Source organism: Leishmania panamensis (assembly GCF_000755165.1).
Source record: "Leishmania panamensis strain MHOM/PA/94/PSC-1 chromosome 16 sequence".
Lineage (NCBI taxonomy): Eukaryota > Euglenozoa > Kinetoplastea > Trypanosomatida > Trypanosomatidae > Leishmania > Leishmania panamensis.
This window is the reverse complement of record NC_025861.1, coordinates 140223-165832: the sequence shown is the minus strand read 5'-3', so window position 1 is coordinate 165832 and position 25610 is coordinate 140223. Positions and strand designations below refer to the sequence as shown.

The 25610-nt window shown below is 59.9% G+C and overlaps 7 protein-coding genes across 7 annotated transcripts, besides 3 other annotated features; all 7 read left to right on the top strand.

Moving 5' to 3' along the window:
- The first annotated feature begins 1180 nt into the window (after positions 1 to 1180).
- Positions 1181 to 1725: a repeat region.
- Positions 1726 to 2281: 556 nt separating this feature from the next.
- LPMP_160480 (fucose kinase, putative) lies at positions 2282 to 5965 on the top strand (the record flags this gene model as incomplete). The annotated part of the gene is made up of 1 exon (XM_010699273.1): positions 2282 to 5965. One exon carries the CDS (start codon positions 2282 to 2284, stop codon positions 5963 to 5965), a length of 3684 nt encoding a protein of 1227 aa, XP_010697575.1.
- A 647-nt stretch (positions 5966 to 6612) lies between these two features.
- Positions 6613 to 7157: a repeat region.
- Positions 7158 to 11401: 4244 nt separating this feature from the next.
- On the top strand, positions 11402 to 11956 carry LPMP_160470 (hypothetical protein; the record flags this gene model as incomplete). Its single annotated transcript, XM_010699272.1, has 1 exon — positions 11402 to 11956. The coding sequence occupies one exon, from the start codon at positions 11402 to 11404 to the stop codon at positions 11954 to 11956; it is 555 nt and encodes a 184-aa protein (XP_010697574.1).
- Positions 11957 to 14588: 2632 nt separating this feature from the next.
- LPMP_160460 (60S ribosomal protein L21, putative) lies at positions 14589 to 15068 on the top strand (the record flags this gene model as incomplete). The annotated part of the gene is made up of 1 exon (XM_010699271.1): positions 14589 to 15068. The coding sequence occupies one exon, from the start codon at positions 14589 to 14591 to the stop codon at positions 15066 to 15068; it is 480 nt and encodes a 159-aa protein (XP_010697573.1).
- Positions 15069 to 16131: 1063 nt separating this feature from the next.
- Positions 16132 to 16914, top strand: LPMP_160450 (hypothetical protein; the record flags this gene model as incomplete). The annotated part of the gene is made up of 1 exon (XM_010699270.1): positions 16132 to 16914. One exon carries the CDS (start codon positions 16132 to 16134, stop codon positions 16912 to 16914), a length of 783 nt encoding a protein of 260 aa, XP_010697572.1.
- A 1048-nt stretch (positions 16915 to 17962) lies between these two features.
- Positions 17963 to 18517, top strand: LPMP_160440 (hypothetical protein; the record flags this gene model as incomplete). The annotated part of the gene is made up of 1 exon (XM_010699269.1): positions 17963 to 18517. One exon carries the CDS (start codon positions 17963 to 17965, stop codon positions 18515 to 18517), a length of 555 nt encoding a protein of 184 aa, XP_010697571.1.
- Positions 18518 to 20681: 2164 nt separating this feature from the next.
- LPMP_160430 (pyridoxal phosphate-dependent decarboxylase, putative) lies at positions 20682 to 22379 on the top strand (the record flags this gene model as incomplete). The annotated part of the gene is made up of 1 exon (XM_010699268.1): positions 20682 to 22379. The coding sequence occupies one exon, from the start codon at positions 20682 to 20684 to the stop codon at positions 22377 to 22379; it is 1698 nt and encodes a 565-aa protein (XP_010697570.1).
- A 319-nt stretch (positions 22380 to 22698) lies between these two features.
- Positions 22699 to 23243: a repeat region.
- Positions 23244 to 23675: 432 nt separating this feature from the next.
- On the top strand, positions 23676 to 25316 carry LPMP_160420 (hypothetical protein; the record flags this gene model as incomplete). The annotated part of the gene is made up of 1 exon (XM_010699267.1): positions 23676 to 25316. One exon carries the CDS (start codon positions 23676 to 23678, stop codon positions 25314 to 25316), a length of 1641 nt encoding a protein of 546 aa, XP_010697569.1.
- Positions 25317 to 25610: the final 294 nt, after the last annotated feature.

The following is a 25610-nucleotide window of genomic DNA, read 5'->3' as shown; positions in this document are numbered from 1 at the left end:
GGCGAAGGGTATTAAGCGCTTACTTGGATATTGTGAGCCCCTAGAAGAGGGGTGGGTGATACATAACACCCACCCTCCCCCCCCCCCACCCTCCTCCTCTCCCACTCCCCCCCCCCCCACTCCTCCTCTCTCCCCCCTTTCTTTTCTTTCGCTTGTTTTGGCTTTCTCTGCGCTTTTACTGCTCGCGTGCGTGTCGGTGCGTACGCGTAATTGTTGCCCCCATTCCTTCGCACGTGTGCTCTCAGCAGGTCTCTCTGCCTTCCACATGGCCAAAGGAAAGGATGTAAGGAGGAGGAGGAAGAGACGTGGGCCAAGGGTACGCTTCCCCCACGCACTCTCCTCCTCCTCCTTACTCCAGTCTGGCTTCCTCCTCATTTCACACCTCGAGGCATCGAGGCGCTGAATGGGTTTATGTGTTGTTCTCTCCCCGTTCTCGATTATCCAATGCGACAGGGGGTCCTCCGGTGAAGGAAAAGGGGGGGGGATGCGTGGGTCTACCTGTTCGTACTTAGTGTTATCGAGAAGGCGAGCGGGTGGCTAATCAATTGATGTACGCTTCTGCAGAAATGGGAAACTCCACCAGCCATGGCAAGCTGGGAACACGTGTTGGCGTTTATCTTGCGTATTCCTTGACACTCATCCTCACTCCTTTTAGTTTTTTTTTTTCTATTCCCGCCACTACTGTCCTCGGTTGAGGGGTCTTTGGTGCTCTTCTTCCTCTCCTCCCCCTCTTCTTCTTCATGCGACTATTTGCGCCTGGATCTGATTACCACATTCTTCTCTCTGCCTATCTCCCCTCCACCCCCTCCCCCCAGTCCACCATCTCCCTTCCCTGCGCTTTCCACCGCCTCGCCCAAGATCAGCGCTTCGCTTCTCACATCGACCTGCGCCGTGGGGCTTTTGTGGGTTCTGCTCGCTTTTCTTTCACATTTCTTTTTTTTTTTGCCTACGAACTACTGTTAATGCGCTCCAACACCTCGGCTTCTGCGATTCTCATCCGCTCCTCATTTCCTCTGGTGGGCTGGGGAGGGCCACTCGTCTCCATACGTGCTGCCGTGGCATGACAGTGGGCGATGGCGCCATTTATCTCCTCCCTGCTGATCTCTCCTCTCCCCTTCTCTCTCCCTCTCTCTGCGTGTGTGTGTGTCCACCTTTCTACAATCACTATAGTGACAGAGAGGGGGACGTACGTCAGCGCGTGGTATCTCAGGGGAGTGCACTACCTCCACTCTGTGTGGGGAGGCTGGGCAGCCCCCCCTCTCTCCATCCCTGCCAAATGCCGAGGCACTTCTGGTGGGGACAGGGCGCAAGCACCTACGACGGAGGGGAGGCCAGGGCGATGTATCGCTGCCGATGCCAGCGGTCAGGTGGTGGATGGCGCTGCGCCGGAGCGGCCTGCGACAGGGATGGACACGTCTGTGCCATTCCTGTGGTGAGCGTGGCTTGGGCTGTCTCCCGCCCGGGCCTCGGTGGCCGCTGGCGTGGGGTGCCTGCGCCGCTGCGAGGGATGCACCATGCGGCCGCCAGCACCATGGGAGCGGCTGTGAGGCGGCCTGCGGAGCGGGCGGAGGGGTTGGGTGGGCAGAGCCTGAGTCAGGGGCCCTGCCGAGCTGACTGGGTCGGCGCACTGCTGCACCGCGTGCCTGGCGCTGCTTTGCACTGCGCGACGCGGTGGGTGGCAGGATTGGGGGAGGAGTGGAGTTGAACTGATGTCGTGTGGCCGAGGGAGTCGGCGTGCCTCGCGTAGAAAACTGAAGGGAGCGAGTGGGGCCGCTCGTCTTGTCCGCTCACGTGTTGCCGCTGGCGTGCGGTGCACCTTTGCCTCCCCGCTCTTGTTGAGCGGAGCGACCATGCGCCCTGCACTCTCGCCTCCCCTGGCGTGTGCAGCTTTGCTTTCTAAGTGTTTGTCCTTCGCTGTCCGGCTGTTTCGCTTCCACCTTTCTCTCGCCCCTTCCCCCCGCCTCCACAACACCCCCACCCCCACCCCCTCACTCCTTCCCACCGCAGATTTGTGCCCCCCTCCCCCCTCCCCTTCCCTTTCTCTCCCTCTCTGTGTTATAGCCGGATAAGCGGCAAGTTGTTCTGCGTGAACGCGTGCCGTAGTGTTGCGCTCTTTTCCTTTTCTGTTTCCTCGTTAGTTGTGGCTGCGCCACTTCGCCTTGCCTACACGTCGCGTCTTGCGTCTCTCCCCGGGGCTCCTTCGTCCAGCTTGCAGCGACGTGCGTCTCGATTTTTTTTCCTGGACAGGCCTCGACATCCCCGCAGCGACGGTTGAGCCAAAATGAGCCTGAATTTTCTCTTCAGCGTCCCCCGCTGCTTGGCGGAGTATAGTGGAGCAAAGAAGCTCCTGGGGGATGCGGCCTCGTTAACTGTGCATGAGCACTCTGCGAAGGGCGACGTGGCGGCGCCTGGGCTGTTCTGCGGGTGCGACCCGGAGGGCAAGCCGCTGGGCTCCGGCGGTGGCACGGTGCACCTACTGCACGAGTGCTACTTAGACGAACAGCGTCATGCACCTGCATCTGCGAAGAAGTCGTTCCTGTCGTGGCTGCGACTTGGGGACAAGGATGGCCGCGTGATTGTGCACGCTGGTGGCTTGAGCCGCCGCCTGCCGGCGTACGCGGCAGTGGGCAAGGCACTGGTGCCGTTGCCTCCGTGCCGGTGGCGCCGTGGCAGCCAGCTGTCTCGCACGCTGCTCTCGACCCAAATGCCGATGTACCGTGAGATCATCACGACGGCGCCTGCCAACCTGCGCACGTTGATCGCGTGCGGCGACGTCTGCGTGTACCTCAGAGGTTCTCTGCCCTCTTTTTCTCACTTCGCGGATAAGGATGTTGTGTGCTTTGGCATTCGTACTGACACGCACCTCTTGGAGAACCATGGCGTGCTCTTCACGACATGCGAGAAGCCACTTGAGCTGGACTACATGCTACAGAAACCGTCGTTGGCCGAAATACGCCAGCGCACCGCCGAGGGCAGGCATTCGTTTCTCTTGGATGTGGGTATGTGGATGCTGAGCGACCGCGCAGTGGCGATTCTGGCTCGCAAGTGCCTTGGCAGAGCGCTGGACACTGATGACGTGAACGGCGGCGAGCATGATGGGCACCGCTGCGCGGTGGTGTGCAACTCATACGAGCTGTACTCGGAGTTTGGCACTGCACTGGGCCGGAACGCGTCGCAAGCAGATCCGGAGGTCTCCGGACTGAAGGCGGGCGTTGTGGAACTGCGCGATGCGGTGTTTCTGCACTACGGGACGTGCCGTCAGCTGATCTCGTCGACAGCGAAGTTGCAGAGCTGCGAGTCTCCGACGCCGTCGTGGTCGTGGGGCACGCCGTTCGACGGTGTACTTGCGCCTGAGTGCAACGACGGGAAGGAGGCGCGGCTGCCTACTGCGGCTGCGGATGCGCCCGCGGGCGACGCGGGGGAAGAGCTGGACTTTGCTGCTGGCGACGCAGTGCCTCTGCTTGCGACGCCATCGTCGGTAATTGTACAAAACTCTGTGCTACTTGCACCTCTGGATGGGTCCGCTGCCGCTGCTGCTGCTGCTGGAGCATCCGCATTCGCCCCGGTATCGCCTGTGCACCACCTCTGGGCGGAGAGCAGCTGGGTGGGTGCGCGCTGGGTGCTGCGGGGTCAGCACATCCTGACGGGGATCCCGCGCAATGACTGGGCGCTTGCACTGCCGCTTGGTGTGTGCGTGAGCGTTGTGTCTGTGCTGCCCGCTGCGCTTGGTGGGCGCGGCTGTGGTGACGGTGCTGCACTGCACGCTGCGCGGCCGTACCACATCGACGACGCGTTCCGTGGAGACGTGCGCAACGGCTCGACGGTGTACATGGGGCTGCTCCTGCACGACTGGCTGTCGAGTCGAGGTTTCAGCGTTGCGGAGCTATACCCTACTGCGCGGGCTGCGGACAGAGATACCGCGCAACCGCTGGACATCTCCGAGGCTGCACTGTTCCCCGTGTGCGTGACACAGCAGCAGCTCGGCGACTTCCTGTACGTTGCTACGCTTTCGCTGGAGGCGACGACTGGCGGCGGCGCTGCTGTGGACCCTGTGCGACTCTCTGCTGGACAGGCTGTGTGGCGAACGCAGCCGCGCGTGTCTGCGATGGACCTGCTGCGGCTGGCGGACGTGCCTGCGATACTGCGCAACAGCGAATACTACGAGCGGCGCATGTTGACGCTGATGCTTGCGCTCGTGGGTGCTAACCCCGTGTTCCAGGGTGGGTGCAGCTCGGTTGTGTCTGTGCCGAACACGCCGATGGCCACGCCTGCACTGTCGAGTGTGCGGCCGTCGGTCTTATCTGACTCGATGATCGCGCTGCTGCAGCAGCAGTTCTCTCTGTTGGACCTGAGTCGCGTTGCAAAGCGCGTAGTGGAGCTTGGCGTGACGCTGCCGCGGCGCAGCGGGACGACGGAAGAGTGGGACGGGGTGGACGCAACTGCCAAGACAGTATCGCTGCCACACCAGCCAGACTCGATAGAGTCATTTGGGAGCGATGCCGATGCTACTGCGAGTAGCTGGGCACGCATATTCACGGATGAGAAGAGCCCGAACGGTGACCGCAGGGGCGCGCCGCTGTGCTTGGCGTCTGGACGCATCGTGACGGCGCACTACCACATGTTTGTGAGCCGCGTGATAGAGCTCGCGCTGGAGGCAATGGATGCTGCACAGCCGCCGATGACTGCGGCAGAGAAGGCGCGGCGCCTTGAGCTACTGCATGCGCCGAGCGCGAAGGAGGCCCGCTCGCTAGTGACTCGGCACAGTGCCACTGCCTTCGCGGAGCTATGCGCCGCCATTGTGGACTCCTTTCCTGGTGAGCGCCACAACCCAGAAATTGGTGTTCACCTTGACCAAATCATCTGGGGTCGCTGCCCCATCCGTATCGACCTTGCCGGTGCTTGGACGGATACGCCGCCGTACACGATCCTGAGTGGCGGCAGCGTGATCAACGTTGCTGTGGAGCTGAACGGGCAGCCACCGGTGCAGGTGTACGTGCGTGCACGCAAGGACCCGACCATCGTCATACTCTCGATCGACTCCGGCGAGCAGCTGAGGATTTCGAGCTTCGACGAAATCCGCACGTATACGGCGGTGCAGAATTCGTTCTCGATTCCGAAGGCTGCACTTGCGCTGTGCGGGTTCCTGCCAGAGTTCTGCACGACGGCGTACGCGACGCTGACGGAGCAACTGGCGGCGCGGTTTGGCAACCACGGGCTGGAGATCTCACTGTTTGTGGCGATCCCAGTGGGGTCCGGCCTGGGGACGAGCTCCATCGTTGCCGGCACCGTGCTGCAGTCACTGGCGGAGTTCTGCAAGCTGCCGTGGGACGTCCACGATGTGTGCCGCCGCGTGCTGTTGATTGAGCAAATGCTGACTGCTGGTGGCGGGTGGCAGGATCAGTACGGCGGCCTGTTCGAGGGTGTGAAGCTGGTGCAATGTGTGCCTGGGCTACCGTGCTTGCCTACTGTGCGCTGGATGCCGGATAACGTGTACACGGACCCGAGGTTTGCTTCGTGCCACCTTCTCTACTACACGGGGATCACTCGGACAGCAAAGGGCATTCTTACGGAGATTGTGCGTGAGGTGTTTCTGAACAGCGGTGCGACGCTGCAGCTACTGCATGAGATAGGTGGCGCTACCACTGCCGCAATGTACAACGCTATCACGACCGGCAACTACGAAAGATACGCGCGGCTTATCCACCGGACGTGGGATCAGAAGAAGCGGCTGGACAGCGGCGTGTGCAACCCTGCAGTACAGTCAATCGTGGACATTGTGGAACCGTACGTGTGGGGTCTGACACTGCCTGGCGCTGGTGGTGGTGGCTACATGTACATGTGCGCGAAGGACGAGGCGTGCGCTCGGCGGATTCGCGAGTTGTTGACAGCGAATCCGCCGAATGGCAATGCCCGCTTCGTGGAGATGAGCGTGTCGTCGTCCGGTCTGAAGGTTAGCCGCTCTTAGCGATGTGCGGGGCTGCTGCACACGAACTGCGTGCGGCGGAGCAAAAATGCTGCTGAGAGGCTGGCGATGATGACGCCCCGGTTCAAAGAGCCCAGTGGCACTCCCCCCCGCCCCCGCGCACGACAAGTGCCAAAAAGGACGGCGGCTCACCAAAGACTCCCTACCTCTTCGTCTCATACGGCGGCTTCACTGTAGCAAACTATCGGATTTGCCTCTCCTCCACCAAATCCTTTCCCCCACATCAGCCACTGGTTCGCAGCTCTTTCAGCTTTTCCTCCTCTCCCCTTTGCCCTCGCCTGCACCGGAGCAGGGAGAGGCCCTGCGGAGTAACGAGAGGCGCTCTCCTGCCACTTGTAGAGACGAAAGTCAGCAAGACGAACCGGGTGTTTGAAGAGCGGCAGCAGCGAGGCAGCCAGGCAAGGGTGAAAGTGAGGTGAGGGAGTGCTGATGGCCTCGGGGGGGGGCGTTGAGGCGCACATCAGAGCGACCTGAAGGCGAGAAGAGTGAAGTGCAGAGGACACAAGAAAAACGTCACGCAACGCACACAAACGCCGCGTGGCTCCGTCTGCGTGTTTTTTTTGTCGATTCCCGATCGGCTCTGGGCCCGACCGCGTCGCTCTATTTGTGCGCCTCCCCAGCGACAGAGAGGGGGACGCACGTCAGCGCGTGGTATCTCAGGGGAGTGCACTACCTCCACTCTGTGTGGGGAAGCTGGGCAGCCCCCCTCTCTCCATCCCTGCCAAATGCCGAGGCACTTCTGGTGGGGACAGGGCGCAAGCACCTACGACGGAGGGGAGGCCAGGGCGATGTATCGCTGCCGATGCCAGCGGTCAGGTGGTGGATGGCGCTGCGCCGGAGCGGCCTGCGACAGGGATGGACACGTCTGTGCCATTCCTGTGGTGAGCGTGGCTTGGGCTGTCTCCCGCCCGGGCCTCGGTGGCCGCTGGCGTGGGGTGCCTGCGCCGCTGCGAGGGATGCACCATGCGGCCGCCAGCACCATGGGAGCGGCTGTGAGGCGGCCTGCGGAGCGGGCGGAGGGGTTGGGTGGGCAGAGCCTGAGTCAGGGGCCCTGCCGAGCTGACTGGGTCGGCGCACTGCTGCACCGCGTGCCTGGCGCTGCTTTGCACTACGCGACGCGGTGGGTGGCAGGATTGGGGGAGGAGTGGAGTTGAACTGATGTTGTGTGGCCGAGGGAGTCGGCGTGCCTCGGGTAGAAAGTGAGCATTGCGCTTCAGCGACACACACTTTTGGCTGCTGGGGCGTTTCTCTGGACTCGTCTAACGTGCTTGTACGAGGCACTTTACGGCTCTCTCTGTCGCTGAAGTTTGGCGGAACGGTGGCTTGCTCGGCTGTCGAAGGCATGGATGCGCGTCAGCGCGTTCGTGAAAGACATACGAGGACTCTCTCGAGCTTCTCTTATTTGCAGTATGTGCGTAGCTGCCTGGGCAGTCCTTTTTCCCCTTCACCTATTGAGTTATTCGCTGCTCTTATCTATGTTGTATCCATAACTGGCCACCGCTCGCCTTTTCCGACTGACCCCCCCGGCCCGCTCCCTTTACGCCGGACCTGCGTTCCTCTTTACCGTTGTAGCCTAAGCTGAAAGGGGATTGCCTCGGTTCTCCGGCTGACTAAGGCCTTTTACTTACCGCGAGTGGTCGCCCCTCCTTTCGGCCACAATCCGTGTCCCGCGATAACAGTAAACGCGGCTATTTGGCAAAGCACCAATGCTTATCTGAAACGTATCGTTGTTGTTCGCTTGCTTGTTGGTCTTTCCGGCTTGGCTCACTGCTGCTTGGCAAGGGAGGCTTTTCTCTCTTTGGCTCCTCTACAGCACACCAGCAGCTTTCCGCTTTGCCTCCGTGCCGCCAGTGCACTCGATCAAAGCAACTAGGAAGAGGGCTCGCCGCCTCTCTGCAGCGGTGGTGCCCTCCCCCTCGTGATGAGTCTCGCCTCCAGCACAGTCTCCAGTAGCTGAGCTGTGCGTCGTGCACCACCGCGTCACTTTGAGAGGTGGTGGCGGTCGTGCGGGTTGAGGTGCACGATTCCTCAGCAGCGTGCAACATTCTGAACGTGCAGCACCGATGCCGTGGGTTTTTTCTTTTTTTTGCGTCGACACGGTCTGCAAAAGTCGAATCGTCTTTGAGCCTTTGGTGAGACAAGCAGCGCCACAGGGTGATGGGGAGCCTTAGGGTGTTTTGCCCTCACACGGCACAATACTGCTTCTAGCTGCGACAGCGGTTGCCCGATGCACGCCCTACCGTGAATCGAGATTTACCCTCCGCCGCGTACTGCGCTTCCCTCTCTTGTGTATCGCTCGGATCTCTCTTTCGCTGGGAGCGTCCAACTTGTCCTACATCACTCCTGGGCAGCTTTAGGCAGGCTACTATTGGGTCACCTCTTCCCCATACACCAGGCAAGAGTACTCACTTCTCGTCCCAGCCATCCTGCGTGTTGCGAGTCAGGGGAGCTGCACGGTAGACGCAGCAGCCGTACGCTCGAATCACAGAATTGCGGTGACAGCAGTGGTTTTCTGCCCCTTTTGCCTGATGAGCCGCATCGCTTCTTTACCGGAAAGCTCGCCAGCATACACGCGTGACACACTCTCCTGCTCGTTCCCTGTACTTCCGTAAAGTTTCCTAACGCCCTTTCCTTTTCTTGGAGCCCCGTACGCACACTTCGGGGAGGTAGCCGTAGCCGATACTATCCTCTCCCTTCATCTTTTCATCACCCCACGTTCGCCAAGGCAGCTTTCCCAAGCTGCACACTTGCTGTCACAGCCGCCTTCTTGCACGTGAGCTGCTGTACTGCCTCTCACGGGCACCGCGCGGTGTTGTGCTCTGCATGCTGTTGCCGTCAACCGGTGTTGTGGCGCAGAAGCCATACCGTTTCGTTGAGGCATGTGGCATGAGCCGCTTTTTCTCTCGTGTGGCCTACAGCGAAACAGGCCTCGTTTACTTCTATGGGCATGCGGTGCCACTTGCAACACTGGTGGCGACCTTTCAGCTAGCGGCTCTAGTGTGAGCAACTTGATTCGGAGCACCAACAGTTTTGTTGGCGTGGATCACGCACGAAGCTGAAAATGATGTCCGTCTTCCGTGGCATCGAGCGCCTCTGGAGTTTCTGCAGTATCGTGAGTGTGTGGCAGGTGAGGTACGACAGCAGCTCGAGCTGCGACTCACAGTGAAAGGTTCATGAAAACTTCCTCAGCACCTACATTTCCCCTCATCAGCAGATGTGAGGTGCTGTGCTGAAACTCATCCAAGTAGAACCCCACGTACCAGAGCCTAGTCACGGGGCGCTCGCTCGGTGGGGCCATAGCGATACTGGCTGCTGCTGACCTGCAGAGGTATCTCAACGGCCTGAAAAACACCTCCAAGCTGGTGTCTGTGGAAACCCTTGGCCCAGCACGAGTGAGCCAAACTGTCTTTGAAAAGTTGGTGGGCGCCTTGCTGGTGAAGGGATTCATGTATTGCCTCATCCCTGCCCGCGATCCGGCGATGCGCCTTCCTGCGCTCATATGGGGCTACATGCACGGCGCCTCCGAAGTGCTCTCCCAAACGCTCGCGAACAACAGTGTTGTGGTGTGTAGCGACTCTCCAGACCGGAAGGTCTCCAAGCACCCTCTCAGAGTGCTCTCTCTTTGGGTCGATGATCACCTGTGCTACACGGGAGACACCGTCGAGGGCGACTGATGCGCCTCCCCTCATCTTCCCAGCTCCGAGGTCCGCGATGGACCGGCGGTAGCGTCCATTACTTTCTTTTGTGGACTTCTGTGCAGTCTGCTGTGGTGTGGTGTGGGGGCCGTGATGGTGTGGGTGTTCGAGCTGAACGTTGACGTGGCGGGGCCACCGCCCTCTCGAATTCCTCTTTCCCGGCGCACGTAAACTTGGTGTGTAAAAGGGGAGCGGGTCACAGCCGTGGTGCTCTCTTCTGCAGTTTTCCCTATCCCAGAGAAGACGCACTCAGCACAGCGCGAGGCCCGCCAGTCTTTCCTTCGTCCTTTGGTTGCTTTTTTCATCTCCGTCAACGTGTGTTTGCGTCTCTCTCTTTCCTCCAGCGCGCGCAGCGGGGTGGGGGTGGGGACCAGCCATGCTCTCTCTCTCTCTCTCGTTGGGCGCTCCCCTCATTTCATTCGCTTTTCTCTCTGCCTTGCTCTCGTCCTGCCCCCCCCCCCCCGCGCGAACGTGTGCGCCGTGTTGCGCTTTGAGAGAACAACGTTGAGGTCGCTCTGCTCTTTCTTCTTTCACTTCCCTCTCCCACACGGATGCTGCTCGCCGGCACCATCTCGCGAGAGTGATGGGGAGGTATAAGGACCTTCTCGGAGATTCACTATATATATATTTTCGCTTATCGCACGAGACAAATCACGGGCGCCAAATTAGCTTCCCGTACGATGCCCCGCACCTCCACCCTGCTTCCTTCCAGTGCCAGCTTTCCTTTTCTCCTCAGCAGCGATTTGAATGGGACCAGGTGTGCTGAGGGTGCTGCGCCTGCGCGCTTTCTCTCTCTCTTTACTCGTCACTCTTCTTAAAGAGGCGTGCCAGCCTCATGTTTGTGATGGGACACACGCTGTGCCCCCCCTCCCTCCGCCTTCTTTTCTTGTCTTGACGTAACCTCTTCTCCGCTCTCCTCCTCCTCCTTTCTTCCGCGTTGCCTACCGTACTTGACGGGTATGTGACCCCTCGCCCCCCAAACAAGCGAAGCCAGGATACGAGGGGTTGGCGGAGGAAGGGGAAGGGAGCATAATGGCCACATGTAAGTGTATGTGGCTCTGTGCGCGTGTGTGTCCTCGCGTCGCTCTACCTGACGCTCCTCACACTCTCCTTCTCTCTCCGAGTTGCGGTTGCAAAGACAGCGAAGAGAAGAGAGCAAAGGAGAGGCGACAGAGAAGACTGCGCCTCTCCTTTGCATTCTTCTCTCCCTTATTCATACCTGACTCACTCTTTCACGCCACGGGCGATTGCGGTCAGTCCTCTCTCTCTCTCTCTTCTAATGCATTCACGTGGCGATCACTTATTCACTCCCTCATTGCATCTGTTCTCCGCGTCCTCCTCCTTACTCCTCTCTTGCTCCGCGTCTTTCTACCGCGCTCACGGTGCTTCTGCACTTCCGACACACCAGGATAGCCTCTTCATCTCCAACTCGGTTCAACTACCGTAGGCTCCGCACGCTTCTCTTTTTTCGTCGTTCTCGCCCTCTACCTCCGCAACTTTGCGTGTCATTCACTCGCTGATCAACGCTCAGTCGCGGCTTCGTTGCGCACGCAGACCGAAGGAGAAACCGAAGAGAAGCGCGCAGGCAAGTAGAGCGTGGAGAGGGGAAAAGCAGACGAGCTCTTCACTACTCACACTTTCACACTCACCGATCTAAGAGCCTATTTTTACTTCCGTCGATACAGTCGGTCACCCATAGACACGGTTTCTGCGCCCTCCAGCAATGCTGTGCACGCGCGTTCTCGTGCTTATCTTCGTGCTGCTGCTTGCGGCATGCGGCGTATGTGCGGCGCTGTTCCCACTCATGCGGACGAAGGGGCCCATGATTGACGGCCATCCCTCAGAAAGGGTGGTGTTCTTGTGGTACGAAGAGACCAAGTTCACAGTTGGGCCTGCGCACTACTACACCCGCACCTACCATCGCAACAGCACCTGCGATGGGTTCAAAACAGCTGCGTTAGCCAGCGCCGCTCTCGACGTGGCGGGGTGCGGCTTAGCTGGCATTATCGGCTTACTGGCCGCCGCACATCTCTGCTCACGCATGAAATTCAGCATCTGCTGCTCCATCATGGTGCTCTGCTTCGTGGCCTTTGCTTGTTTCGTCGCTTCGGTCGCGACGGTGATATTTACCTTTTTCACAGACACGTGCGTGAACGACAATGCGACGCGGGTGGTGGCCCTGCGTGACCAGGGCTTCGTCCTTGTGGAGGGGTTCATTTTCCTCTGTATAGCGGCGGGCGGCTTCCTCATTGCTGTCTTTGTGGAAATCTTCAGCTAGAGTAATGAGCGTAGGCCTGTGGAGCGTCCCCGCCTTTCTTTTCCTTTACATTTCTCCTTTTCGGGGAGGCTCGTGCAGCCTTCATCCGCATTATTGTCGACGTCTCGCACACGGGCTGCTTGTGTGTGTGTGTGTGTGTGTCTTTCCCTTCTATTCATGTTTACTTCTCTCAAAATCTGTCAGCCACCCACTCGTGCGCGCGCTTCTCTTCTCTGTGTGTTTTCAACTCTGCGCCTCTCTCCCGTCTCTCTGCCTGTGTCTTTTCGTCTGCGATTCTTTTCGGTCTTCCCTCTCAAAAGCTGCGGCGTCTACGCATTCAATGTGAGGCGGGCGTGGCTGTGCGTTGGGGTTGCGCAAGTGTCTCCCCTCTTCCTCTCTCGTGCGCCAGTAAATTTGTACCCTCCCTCCCTCCGACATCTTCTCTCGCTCTCCTTATAACAGAGGCTCTTTCTGTGTGGAATGAGCTCGGGAGAGGGGGGGGTGCACCGATGTGTGATGGTGGATGGCGGAGTGGCTGAGAAAAGTGCCCGCTCTCTCCATGAAGGGGACACGTGTGTGTGTGTGTTTGCATCCTCCAATGAGCGACGCCGTGCAGCACCCTGGAAGCGTGTGCAAGCCAGAAAAGAGAGACGAGCCACGGGCAGACCAAAGGAAAAGTGAATCACCAGTGATGCGGGAAGGCGCGAGGCTGCGTAGAGGATTGTATTTAAAATGTGTTGTTGTCAGTGTTTCGGAGCCGGGTGCGTGTTCCGCTACGCGTCTGCCTCTATTCTGTTGTGCTCTCTTCTCGGGACCTCCCCTTCCTTTCCGGGGAGGAGGAGGGATGGGGCGGGCGGGGGGGGACTTCTCCCTCGGCTCTCTGGTGTGCCTTTCTTTGTTTCGTATTCTTCTCGACGCTTTGGCGTCTACCCCTTTTTTACCCCAGGTGGCGCCGTCTGTCGCTTTGCTTCGATTGCCTCACAGAGAAAGGTGCCCGCCACGTGTTGCTTCTCAGTCGTGCTTTTCCCCCTTCCATGATAATCTTCACGGAATCACACCGCCTCAGTCTCTCGCGCATGCGGCTTGGATGCCCCCTTTTTCCTTTTGCCTGATCCCTACATCACTCGCTTGCTCTCTCTCTCTCTCCCTCTCTCTGCGTAATTTCCTGTGAGTGTCGTTTACCCCTCTCCCAAGTCCTGACCTCTCTTGCTCTTTCCCTCGCTGTTTGCTCGCCCTCTGTTATCTTTCTTGCCTCACGCCCTGCTGGCGACATGCCGCTCCGTGCTGACTCAGCCTGGCATAGACGCCGACGCGTTAAGAGGAAAGGACACACACCCACACACGCACGCGAGGACGCATTTTGCAGGCAACGTAAGCGAAGTCCGTGACGGTGTGAGCGCAGGTCTGAGAAGCTGTTGCTCTCAGCTGTACGTTTGTCTCTCTTTCTCTCTGCCGTGCTGTACATCCCCCCTCCCCCCTCACACACACACGCGCGCTCTCATTCGTCTCCTTTCCTAATGTTTTCCTTCTCCTCTGCGCCACTCTTTACCGTACGTTGCGCAATTCTTTGGCGGCGTGCCAAGGCCGCCTGTGCGGTCGTGCGTGTTAGCGATGGAGAAGGCGTAGCGCCTCTCTTGGGTCGGTGCGTCTGTCTCCGCTATACATCTGTGGCGTTTTCTGCTGGGTTTTGTACCTTCTCCCGCTCCTCCTCTATCCATTTGCATTGAAGATACACTCCGTCGACTCGTTGCACCCCTCCTCTCCGATCTACCTCGTGTGTGCGTGTGCGTCTGTGTGTGTTGTCTTCTCTGTCTTGGCCCTCGCCGCACGCATCTCCTTGTCCTGGCTCCTCTTGCTTCCCTCTGGTTTCCTCCCCTTTCCCCAATCGACAGGCCATTCCGCGTGTGTGCTGATAGGCTGCCCAGCTCCACTTGGAGAAACACGTGCGCATGCGAGAACGGATGGGCACCCGGGCGCAGAATTCACGCGTGCAAGCGCGTTGAGCGGTGGCTTAAGTTTCACCACTGCTGAGAAGATGCTGTCGAGCTTTGTATAACTCTTCATGGGTGTGTGCCCGAGCGAATCAAAACGTGAGTGTCATGCAGGACGCAGTCGCAAGTAGCGAGTCTGCGAAAAGGAACTCAACGCCGGAAAAGGAGCCTCGTTCTGGCAGGACTCATGCGCGTGTGCGCGTGGCTCTGCTCGTAAGCTGCCCTGTGCCACCTCCCTTCTCTCGGTATGTTCTTCTTCTTCCATGCCGACAACTAAACCGCGTCGACAAGTCGAGCTCTCTTCTTCCGAAGTTGCTGCTGCTCTCCGGCCTCCCCCACCAGCACCTTTCACACGACATCCAAGGCCACCCACACACGCGCGTTCTGGATGGCCCTCGTCCTGCACCCCCCCTCCTCGGCTACTTTTCCTCCACTGATCGTCACTGCCCCTTTCTTTGACTTTGGTGGCTCTCTGACCCTCACTGTTGTGCCTTGGACTCCGCATACGCTTCTGCCCGCACCTCACCGCTAACGTCCTCTGCATTGACATCCCGCCACTCCTCACCTTTCATCTCTCCCTCCTTTCCTCCACGCACACCCACGCCTGAAGTCGAGGGACGCGTAGTGAACACCCCCGTTTTCCCCCGTGATCGACCGTCAAGATGGTCCACTCGTACGGCTACAAGTCCGGCACCCGCCACCTCTTCGCCAAGAAGTTTCGCAAGCACGGCGTCCCGTCCGTGTCGACGATTCTGACGAACATCAAGGTCGGTGACTACGTCGATGTCGTAGCGGATTCTGCGGTGCGCGAGGGCATGCCGCACAAGTACTACCACGGCCGCACCGGTATTGTGTGGAACGTGACCCCCCGCGGCGTTGGCGTGATTATCAACAAGCCGGTCCGCACGCGCACCCTGCGCAAGCGCATCTGCGTCCGCTTCGAGCACGTCCGCAAGTCTCGCTGCCAGGAGGCGTTCAAGGCGAAGGAGCACCAGTTCCAGGCCCACCTCGCTGCCAAGAAGGCCGGCAAGGCGCTGCCTCCGCTCAAGAGGAGCTCCCGCCTGGGAGGCATCGTGCGCCCCAAGAACGTGGAGGTGCTCGCCCGCCGCGTCGCCGACTACGAGGCGATGGTGCCGTACTAAGGACTTCAGCGTAAGCGAGGTCGTCCCTCTCTCTCCCTTCCTCCTTTCGGGTTCGCTTTTCCTCTCTGGTCACCAGCAACAAAGCGGGCAGTGGAGGAAGCTGGAGAGGGCGGGGAGAGGCATCGTGCACAGGGGGGGGGGCGGTGTGTGTGTGCCTCGTGCGCCTCGGCATTACGGGCGCACGAGGCACACACTGCCCCCCCTATGCGTTTGTGTTTGTTGTTCGCCTACTCCTCCCTTTGAACGCACGACACTTATTTTTCGTTGGTTTCGTTATTTATTTGTCTTTGGGTGTACGGGCATGTCTGCGTGCCTTAGCGAGGCGAGACTCCCTCTTACCCCCGCCCTTCTCAATCACCCATCCAACAGCACGCACCGCAGAGCCGAAGAGGCGCGCGTTGGGGGAGGCAGTGGCCAGTCGGTCGCACCTCGAATCTCTGGCAAGTTCTACCACCAAATAGGCGACCGCCGGTGGAGAACGAGAGTTTTGTACGCTCTCTTTCTCTCTCTCTCTCTGTGAGAGAGTGCATGGCGGGCTCTTGCTGTGGATGGGCCATCCCACACACGCACGTGCTAACCCTCTTCCGCCTTCTCCTCCTCCCCTACCGCGGACGTGCACTTTACTTTCGCTCTTTCTCACGCTGCCGGTTAGCCGAACGCTCGGGAGGCGCATGTGTGCGCTCGGGCGTGTTCGTGTGTGTGTGTATTGGCTCATCTGATTTCTTCTCTTTCCTTTAGTCTTTGCGCTTCCTCGTCTCCACGAACGCCTTGTCTTCACCACCTCACCTGCCGACCATCGCTTTCTCCCTCTCGTATCGCCGCTGGGTGGCAGCCTTATCCCCCTCTCCCCTCCCCCGGAACCTTTCTTCTTGGGGTGTCGCACCCATCCACAGGGACGGAGGATTCAACGATCCGGGACGGAGAACAACAGAGATACGGTCACCTCCACAGCCATCTTCGCAGGCAGAGCGACATCAATCTTCCCCTTCCCTCCTCATACCACCCCCACGCGCGTAGTCAAGGCTTCGGTAGTCATTATTCAACACGAAACAGAAGTGTGGCCATGTGGCAGCGCAGCGCACCCCAGCTGACGCTCGCTCTGCGGTGCACTAGGGTCGCGCTGGCTCCTCGACAACCTTCTTCCTCCGCCACCGGCAGAGGCAACAGCAGCAGCAGCGGTTTCGGCAGTGGGTGGGCGCTTCCCAAGCAGATCGCCAGCTGGTATCCTCGCAAGGTTGGTGAATTCCTTGCCAACACGATAGCTGGCCACAATACCTTCATCCAGGACATTCCAACTCGCTTCGACGAGGTGCACGCACGGCACTTCTCTCTTGTCGAGGGACTTACAATCACTCCACTCTACACACTGGCGATAGTGCACTACTTTTCTATCTTCTGCCAGTACCCGACCCGTGTCGAGCTGTTGAAGCCAATGTTGGACGAACTGGGCCGGAAGAGCACGCTGCAGTGCCACTGGCTGCTCCTCATGCAGACAAAGAGAACACCAGCGGAGATCATTGCGTGGCGGTGTGGGCTGCTCACCCTGCAGTTTGTGCTCTTCCCCATTTGGCTCTTTCTCTCCTCCACGGCGCCACAGCTTGTGCACGCCACCATCGCTTTCTCCAGCCACATCCTCCACACCAAGTATGGTTGCCTGAGCTCCAGTGGCAGCAGCTCCGCTGGTGGCCGGGCGGCGGCGGCGGCGGTGGTGCCCGAGTTCGTGTTAAAGGGGGCGGACATGTACGCGGCAATGCAGACCTTCCACGAGACGCAGAGTGTCACCGTACCGACAGACTTTGGAGTAGCGGTCGTGATGCTGCTGCTGATTCTCGTTCTCACGTTGTGAGTGAGTCACTAAAGGCGAGAGAAATCCACATCGCTTGGTGTGGAGTGCTTCTTTGCTCGGCGGAGGCGTGTCTGCTACTTTGGAAAGTAGCAGAGAGAAGGGAGGGCTCGGGCAGCGACTCTCTAGTGCGGACTCGATGTATGTGCGTGTGTGTGTGTATGCGTACGTGACAGTGAGCGAGTTTCTTGACCTCTACGCCTGCCCTTTCCATTGCTGCTCTATTCTGCTTCGAGTTCACAGCCCCCCCCCCCCCCACCCGTCCCCCTTGCCCGCATCATCGGCGCGAAGCGAGGGAAAAGGAGAGAGGTGGAAGAAGCCCTAGCGGAGCAGACTCGCACGTTTTGCTTACCCCCACCCCCTCCCTCTCTTTCTCTCCTCTTCAGCACAATCAAAAGACCGATCCGCCTCACAAACTCGACATTCCCGCCCAATCAATGAGCCGCAGCGAAGCGGTGCAGCATAGAGCCTCAAAAGGAGTCACTGCAGTGTTGCGTGCGAGTGTATGAGCTTCACTCCGTGCTGCACCGTTTCGCTGTGCCGTCACCAGTCCTTGGGATGTGAGGGACTCCTCGATGTACGCTTCGACGAGGTCGGTGTCGCTCATAAAAGTACCACTTGAAGCTTTTGGCATTCCGAGAGCTCGCGATGCCTGGCCATCAATGGGAGTAGGCTCTCATTACTGTCGCTCTCTTTAGGGTTTTCATCTTTATCCCCACTGTGCTGTCTGTCTGTCAGTGTGCCTGCGCTTACAACTGTCTTCACTGCTGCTGCGCTGCACTGTGGAGTCGTATGCTCACGTCTCTCTACCGCTCCCCCTATCACCTTACTCCCTCTTCTTTCCCGGCTGAACTCCCACATATATGCATGCGTGTGTGCCGGTCTCTGTGCACACGCGCACCTCAACCCCCTTTGCTGCTTCATCGCTCAGAAGGTGTCACAGGCGAGCGCTCATTCCATCATTAGCCTTCCGCTCAGCCAAGCAGGACAACCACCATTTTCGTTTTACTCGCACTACCCACCAGCCCACGCCCACTGCGCAGCCGGAGCGATGAGGCCACAGAACGCCCAGGAGCAGCGGAAGAAGGCAACGAAGAAGAAGAAGCCGTCGCGGGTGCGCGTCACCAACAAAGCACTCGAGTCGCGGCAGTTCTCCACTGTTCGGCTCCCACGCACAAGCGAGGTGCCGGCACCTCGGGTGGACGTGAATTCCATGTACAAGGAACTGGCGTGCGGGTGCAGTGACGGCACCGCCCCCGCTTCAGCGCGCAGGTCGGTCAGCGCTGCTTCTGCCGCTGCTTCCCCATCTTCCTCCCTCGTGTTCGATCCTATCGTGAGTGACCCGATGTTCACAATTGTGGCCAAGTCCAAGTACTGGCCACCGCCCTTGCTGGAGGAGCTGCATGCCAAGACCGGCCATGACCATGGTGACGGCTTTGACTCGTACGATCGACGCGAGGATGACAGGCAGGCGCGAAAGGAGCGGGTGAGGGCGATCAAGGGAGAAGTCAACCACCCGCGTGGCAAGCCGCGGCAAAACACTATAGTGAAGCTCTCGGACGGCAGTAGCAGTGATGATGATGGGGATGAGCATGGTGGCAGTTAAGTTGACTAGGCAAATGCGGTCCTCAGTTGGAGGGAGGTAAAGAGAGGTAGGGGATGCCGTTAGGAAAAGGGGGCGGCCGCATGCCGTAGCGCACAGATGAGGAGCGCCGACGGTGGCCGTTCGGGGCAGTACGAGGGCACTTTACGCCCCGACCTCATTGCGGAATATGGGGGAGGGCTTGGGGTGAGTAGAGGAAGGCCGAGGATGGGAACGATCCAAGCACCCTCATGGAGGAGTCTGGCAGCGTGACTGCGATATTTTTCACCCCTATGCTCTCTCCTCCTGTCGGCTTCTTCCCTTTCGCTTTATTTGCTCGCTGTGAAGCCACGCGGCTGCGTGTGTGCCCCTCCCTCCCTCCGTCTAATGCGCCTCCTCCTGCCCCACCACCCCATCGACTCACGTTTGCCCTGCACACGCGTGTGTGTGGCCTCACTCAGCGCCCGCAGCGCCAAAGGCGAAGTTGGCGGGTGTCTTCGTGCGGTAACCCCCCAATTTTATACACTTTACGGGCGTATGTCTGTTGAGCTCCATTTTGCTTTCCTCTAATGCACTTCGGTTAAGGTAACACATCTCTGCCTGTCTGTCCCGCTCTCGCCAGCACAGCGATGGCAGGATCGAAAGGAAACTCCACCTCAACAAACAGCAATGTGCATGAGAACCTGAGGATGAAGCCGGACTACTGTGCCAGTGCAGCTTAGCAGCAGCTGCCCTGGCAGGACTGCCGGATCGAGGTGTACATGGGTGTGAGGCAAGGACTACACTGTGAGCATCCCTTTCCTCTCCCTCTGCTGGAGCTAACAGCTCAACTGACACACATGACTCAACCGAAGAGAGGGTGAGAGCGAGGAGTGACTGGAAAGTGAAAGATAAATGCGCATATGCGCCTTTTGGGCTCGATGCAAACCACATCCGCCCTCGCTGTGAGGCTTGTGTGTGTGCGTGTGTGTGCGTATTGTGTATTCAGTTTCATCCCTCTTCTTTGCCTTCGCTCCGTGGCTCGATGCACCACAGTGAGCCTCACACGCGCATCACATTCGTTCTTCCTTCGTCGTGGTTTCCTGCGCCGCCACCCTACCAGTTGCTCACTGTCATGCGTCTCACCTTCCCCCCGTCTCCCGTTCTCCACTCCTCATCTACCTTACGGATTGATGACTGCACGTATGCGCCTGCCGTGCCCTCTGCGGTCGTATCACAGCATGCAGGTGATTGCGCCCGTCCCAGAGTCCGTGTGCGTTCACTGACACACCAGCCCACTTGTACTCGCTGAGGTATGGGACGTGTTCCAGTCTCCAATGCGCGACTGTACTGCTGTTTGGCCAGCGAGGCGCGTCGACTGGCTCAGCTGCTTGGGGCTGCAGCCACAGCACTGCGACGCGCAGCAGACCCGTCAACCACCCACTCGGCAAAGGCTGCCGCAGGGGCGTGTGTGCCCGCAGTGCCATCGCCACACGGTCGCGCGGTTAGCGTAGAAGTTGTGTTGGGAGGCCCCGCTGCCATCAGCAAACATTCTAACCACCTCTCTGTGTGCGCACCTGCGCGCACGAAACAGCTCCCGGCCCCAGTCGCAGGAGGCTCATCCCCTGCCGCCACGGAGGCTGACGTTACTTCTGCTACTCTGCCTGACACCAACTCGGCCACAGACAATAATTTGTCCGCCGCCGTTTCATCAGCAGCCGCAGAATCAGCCGTGCGGTGTTACCGTGACTGGGCGGAGGGGGCGGATCGCTCATCAGACGTAGGCGACTGTGGCTGCTTGTCGGCACTGACTACTTCCTCACCATGGCAGGCGAGCATTTTTGTGGATCACCTGCGTGCGTGGCTAGCGGGCATGGCGGCTGCCGCTGTCGTCTCTGGCAGTGATGTCGCAGGGGGATTAGCTTCTGGAGCTCAGCTGGTGCAGGCACATCATTCCCTCACTGGCGGTACGGCAATGGGGTGTGAGAGCACAGCACCGACCCTTTCCACATCAGGCATGCTGAGCGAAGTCGAGAGGGCTCTGGCCAACACAGTTGCCTCTTGTATTGGCCTCCCAAGTCGCTTCCACTGGCCATCGTCATTGCCTAGTACCTCCTTGCTCACTGGTGACGCCGTTAGTGATGGCCCAGCACGCCATGGCAGCAACCACTGCCCAGCGCAGGCAGCACTGATGCTCTGGCCCACCGCCATGCGCACGACCAGCGGCCACATTGCGCCACGCCCGTTGACATCGTCGAATCCAAGTAGTGTAGCTGCCACGGCTCCACTGACAGCGCTACCCACCGTCGCAACTGCAAATGAAGTGTTTGCCAAGGCCTCGACCCGGACGCCAACGCTACCCAACGCGGCCGCCGACGGCGGCGGAGCGCTTTACTCAACTACGCTGGAGGCCTACACTATTTTACTTCACACAGCTCGCACACAAGCGGTGACGCGTGGTTCTGGCCAGCAGAACGCCTTTGCCGGCAGCGAGTCTGCCAAGCAACAGAGCAGCCGACTCGTGCTGTACTGTGGTGATCAGTGTGACGCACTGCTCGTGCGGGCAGCGCAGCTGCTCGGCATAGCACATGTGCGTGTCATTCAAACGGTCGCAATCAAGCGCGATTTGCCGCTGCCCACAGCTCACTCGACTGGCACCGCTGTTACTGGTGGCGAGTCGTGCAGCCTCTACAACTACGCGGTGGACGTGCATGAGCTGCAATCCCGCCTCGTTGAGGATGTAGCGGCAGGCTTGTACCCTCTCATGGTGGTCGGCACGTTCGGTTCTGGCCTCAGTGGTGCCGTCGATCAGCTGCTAGCCATGGGTGAGTTCTGCCAGCGACTTGGCGTATGGTACCACATTGATGCGAGTCACGGCGGTGCCGCTCTGCTCGCCGGCCCCGCTGGGAAAGGTGCGCCACCTGCGCTGCTGCAGCGGGACGCCGTCCTCGCTCAATTTTACGCCGCGGCCTCGCTGGCCGACTCCGTGCTGGTGCCAACTGGCCTGTCAACTGCCATGCCGTACGCGACGCTGCCCGTTTCGCCAGCAAGTTGTTTCACCACCACTGGTTCCATGGCACTCTTTTTTGCTCACATTCGCAAAGTGGCCTGGTCTCTCCAGGCCCTCGGGGAGGCACGGCAGCACACCTTCAACCAGTGGATCACCCCTGGTGTGGCGGAGAGCGATGTACTGCGTGTGTCGCCGCTGTCGCACATGGGAGGGTGGTTGCTCGAGCAGCACCTGACGGGTGTGCTGATGACGGCCAAGTCATCGAAGGCAAATCCACGCGGAGTCGTTCCGCCCGTGTCCGCGTCGTCGTCGGTGCTTGCGGAGCGGGTTGGCGCACACCAGCAGTTTGTGCGTGCGGTGCTGCAGGCCGTTCGCGGTGACGGCCGCTTTGATGCCTCGATAGACGCCGCTGTTTTCGGGATTGTGTGCCTGCGGTGGCTTACGGCGGCGGACGAGGCCACAGTGCAGCTGGCGCACGCGTGGAGCGACGTTCTCACAGAGGCCTCCCACCCACCTGTCACGCCGCAGGACAAGCGTGTGGCATCCACGCCGACGCATCAGTCCAGCTCCTACAGCACACTCAGCGCTAGCGGGCCATCTGAGACTGACGTTGAGGGGGGCAGGTGCGCCGTACCACCGGTGCAGGTGTTCGTGGGGCTGGTACAGCTGCAACGGCGTGTTTGGGTTCATATTTCGTTTGGGCCACTCCTCGGCTTACTCGAGGACGAACCGGCGAGCTTCGCGACGGCTGCAAAGGCCCTTGCCAGTGGCGCTTTGGAAAGTGACCCGGTGTCCTCCACAAGGACGCGTGCACTGGCCTACGTGAAGAGGACCTTAAACAAGGCAGCTTCGCTTGTGCGCACTGCTCCTGCTGCGGTTAACATTCCTGCCGAGTAGTCCCAGGTATCATTTCTGGTCTCTCCGTGTGTGCGTGCGTTGTGCGTACTCGAGGGTGCATCATTACACACTCACGCATGCTTGGAAGCAAGGCAGAAGCACCAACATAATTGATGGACACCGACTCTCACCTCTTTTCCCATCCCAACCAACGCCTTCATCCACACCCAGAGGCCGACAGGCACACGACTGCGCCACCGCCTGCCCTGCGCGTTCACCTGCCAGCCCGGACAGCATTGCTTCGCTGAAGTACGCCAGTTCGTATGACCTCTTTTTATTTCTACTTCTACAGGCGGCGAGAATGCCGTGATGGCAGAGAGGGGGACGTACGTCAGCGCGTGGTATCTCAGGGGAGTGCACTACCTCCACTCTGTGTGGGGAGGCTGGGCAGCCCCCCTCTCTCCATCCCTGCCAAATGCCGAGGCACTTCTGGTGGGGACAGGGCGCAAGCACCTACGACGGAGGGGAGGCCAGGGCGATGTATCGCTGCCGATGCCAGCGGTCAGGTGGTGGATGGCGCTGCGCCGGAGCGGCCTGCGACAGGGATGGACACGTCTGTGCCATTCCTGTGGTGAGCGTGGCTTGGGCTGTCTCCCGCCCGGGCCTCGGTGGCCGCTGGCGTGGGGTGCCTGCGCCGCTGCGAGGGATGCACCATGCGGCCGCCAGCACCATGGGAGCGGCTGTGAGGCGGCCTGCGGAGCGGGCGGAGGGGTTGGGTGGGCAGAGCCTGAGTCAGGGGCCCTGCCGAGCTGACTGGGTCGGCGCACTGCTGCACCGCGTGCCTGGCGCTGCTTTGCACTGCGCGACGCGGTGGGTGGCAGGATTGGGGGAGGAGTGGAGTTGAACTGATGTCGTGTGGCCGAGGGAGTCGGCGTGCCTCGCGTAGAAAACTGAAGGGAGCGAGTGGGGCCGCTCGTCTTGTCCGCTCACGTGTTGCCGCTGGCGTGCGGTGCACCTTTGCCTCCCCGCTCTTGTTGAGCGGAGCGACCATGCGCCCTGCACTCTCGCCTCCCCTGGCGTGTGCAGCTTTGCTTTCTAAGTGTTTGTCCTTCGCTGTCCGGCTGTTTCGCTTCCACCTTTCTCTCGCCCCTTCCCCCCGCCTCCACAACACCCCCACCCCCACCCCCTCACTCCCTCTCAGCCCTTGGCGTATGTGCGGCACGTGTGTGGATTTTCCCTGGACAGGCATTCGCTTCCCCTCTGGCTCGTCATAGGGAGTTGGTGGCCAACTTTGCCGCTGCTGTTTTTTTCTACTCAAGTCGACGCATCGGGGTCACAGACATGTCGAGAGCGACGATGGTCGGGCGGGCGGCTGCCACAACTTCTGCGTGCGGAGCTCAAAACGCGTGTGCGACGCATCTCGTAGCTCGGGCTTCTCTGCTGGTGTCGTTCAGTGGACTTGGCGCATATTCGAGGTTCCGGGGTGCAACCCGTAAGGCGGTGGGCGCGGCTGGCGATCACCGGCGCGGGATTGTCAGCTGTACGCAGGCGCTTTTTCTTGGTGGGAAGCGCCAGTTTTCCAAGCTCGAGGCCATCAGCCTCGAGGCGGAGTCTCGAGCGCGCCTAAGTGACCCTATCGGTACATCAACGCTAGAATTAAATTTGCTGGAGGATCCGACGGCCGGCCTCGCCACGGGCCCGGCGGAGGAGTTGACCCCAACTGAGCTGGAGACGCGAGTGCGGGTTCTCGTCTCCGGATACACGCCATCCCTCTACCGACTACTGTACATGCCTTTCATCGATGTGGTGGCGCTGTTGGTGAAGGAGGGGTTGGTGCCAACGGCAGACGCAGAGGTTCTGCAGAGCAGCAGCCCAAGTGCCAGCAGCGGCAGCGTGACCACCACCACGGGAGGTATGGGCGCTGGAACCATCTCTACCAGCCTCCGGCCGGTGCGACCGGAGGAGATCATGGCTCGCTGGTTTACCGATGGACCTGCTACGCTCAAGCGGCCTCACGCCACTGCGGAGGCGATGGGCAAGCGGCGGTGGAACGCATTCTGTCGCGCACTGGAGGCGCACTGGGCCTCTTTCGAAGATGTGATGCCACTCACACGCGTTGTACAGCGCCACCACCTGCGCGAAGAGCTTTACATCCCGCTGTTTCGACAGCTGGCGATGGAGCTGGTCGACCCGACAAAGCGCGCTTCCGCCGTGGCAACGCTGCCCGGCATTATCTTGAGTCTCGCAAATGGCCGCGCACCGCGCTCTCTAGGGTTGCCGGAGAACGACACGGAGCGTGTCCGACTTGTGTCGAATTTATTCCTCGGGGTGGCGCAGGAGGCGGGAAACACGGATCTTGCCTACCTCGCGGTGCAGCTGCTGCGCGCCAACAACCTCACCACGCCCTTTTCAGCGCAGAAGCAAATCACCAACGCGTTTGCAGCGGCCTCTCGCATTGAAACGGATTGGCAGATGCGGGCGACTAGTCTGCTGATTGAGTCCTATCCCAAGTGGCTCGAGTACTTTAGGCGTGTTCAGCTGGACAACATGGTCGCGCTGGAGGCCCTGCAGCGCGGGCCGGCGGCGACGACCAGCAGCGAGAGCGCCGGAGCGGGGGGGAGTGATGTGACGACTGCCGCACCAAAGAGTGCTAAGAGGGCGTCCCTCCCCGACAAGCGCCACGGCAAGCGATCCAAAGGCCGCACTGCGGACTCGCGCAGGGATGGCCAGCTAGCAGATCACTCTCCCGAAGACACCGGAGAGCGGTCGGCAGAGCAGTACCGGTACTTCACCAGTCGTCAGCAGGACGACGTTACACGTGTCACGGCACTCGAGGCGAATATCGAAGCCGCGCTGCGCAGTCGAGTGTCAGAGCTGCGCGAAGTTCAGATGAATCGCCGTCGCAAGAAGAGTAAGGAAGAGGCCGTGCCTTCAGGGACCAGCAGTGCTGCCGGCGCTGAGCGTGGAGGAAGAAGTTCGTCTAAAGGACCACGTTGAGTCATTAAGCCCCAATAACGTTTCTTCGTGTGAGATGCAGCCGGTCAGCACGCCTGCTAATGCCACCACGCCTCGGCGTAGTGACAAACCCCGCGGAATCGAAGTCTAAAAAGGGGCTTTGCGCTGCAGCGATCGTGGCACAGTTGTAAAGGTGGCTGGTGTTTTCGACGTGTAGCGTACCCGCCTGAACGTGTCGGCGTCACAGGGAGAAGGCGTAGGTTGAGCCACTGCGCTGTATGGGTGATTGTGGTGTGCTGCTGCTGTTGGCGCACTTGGTTTGACGTTGGTTAGGGT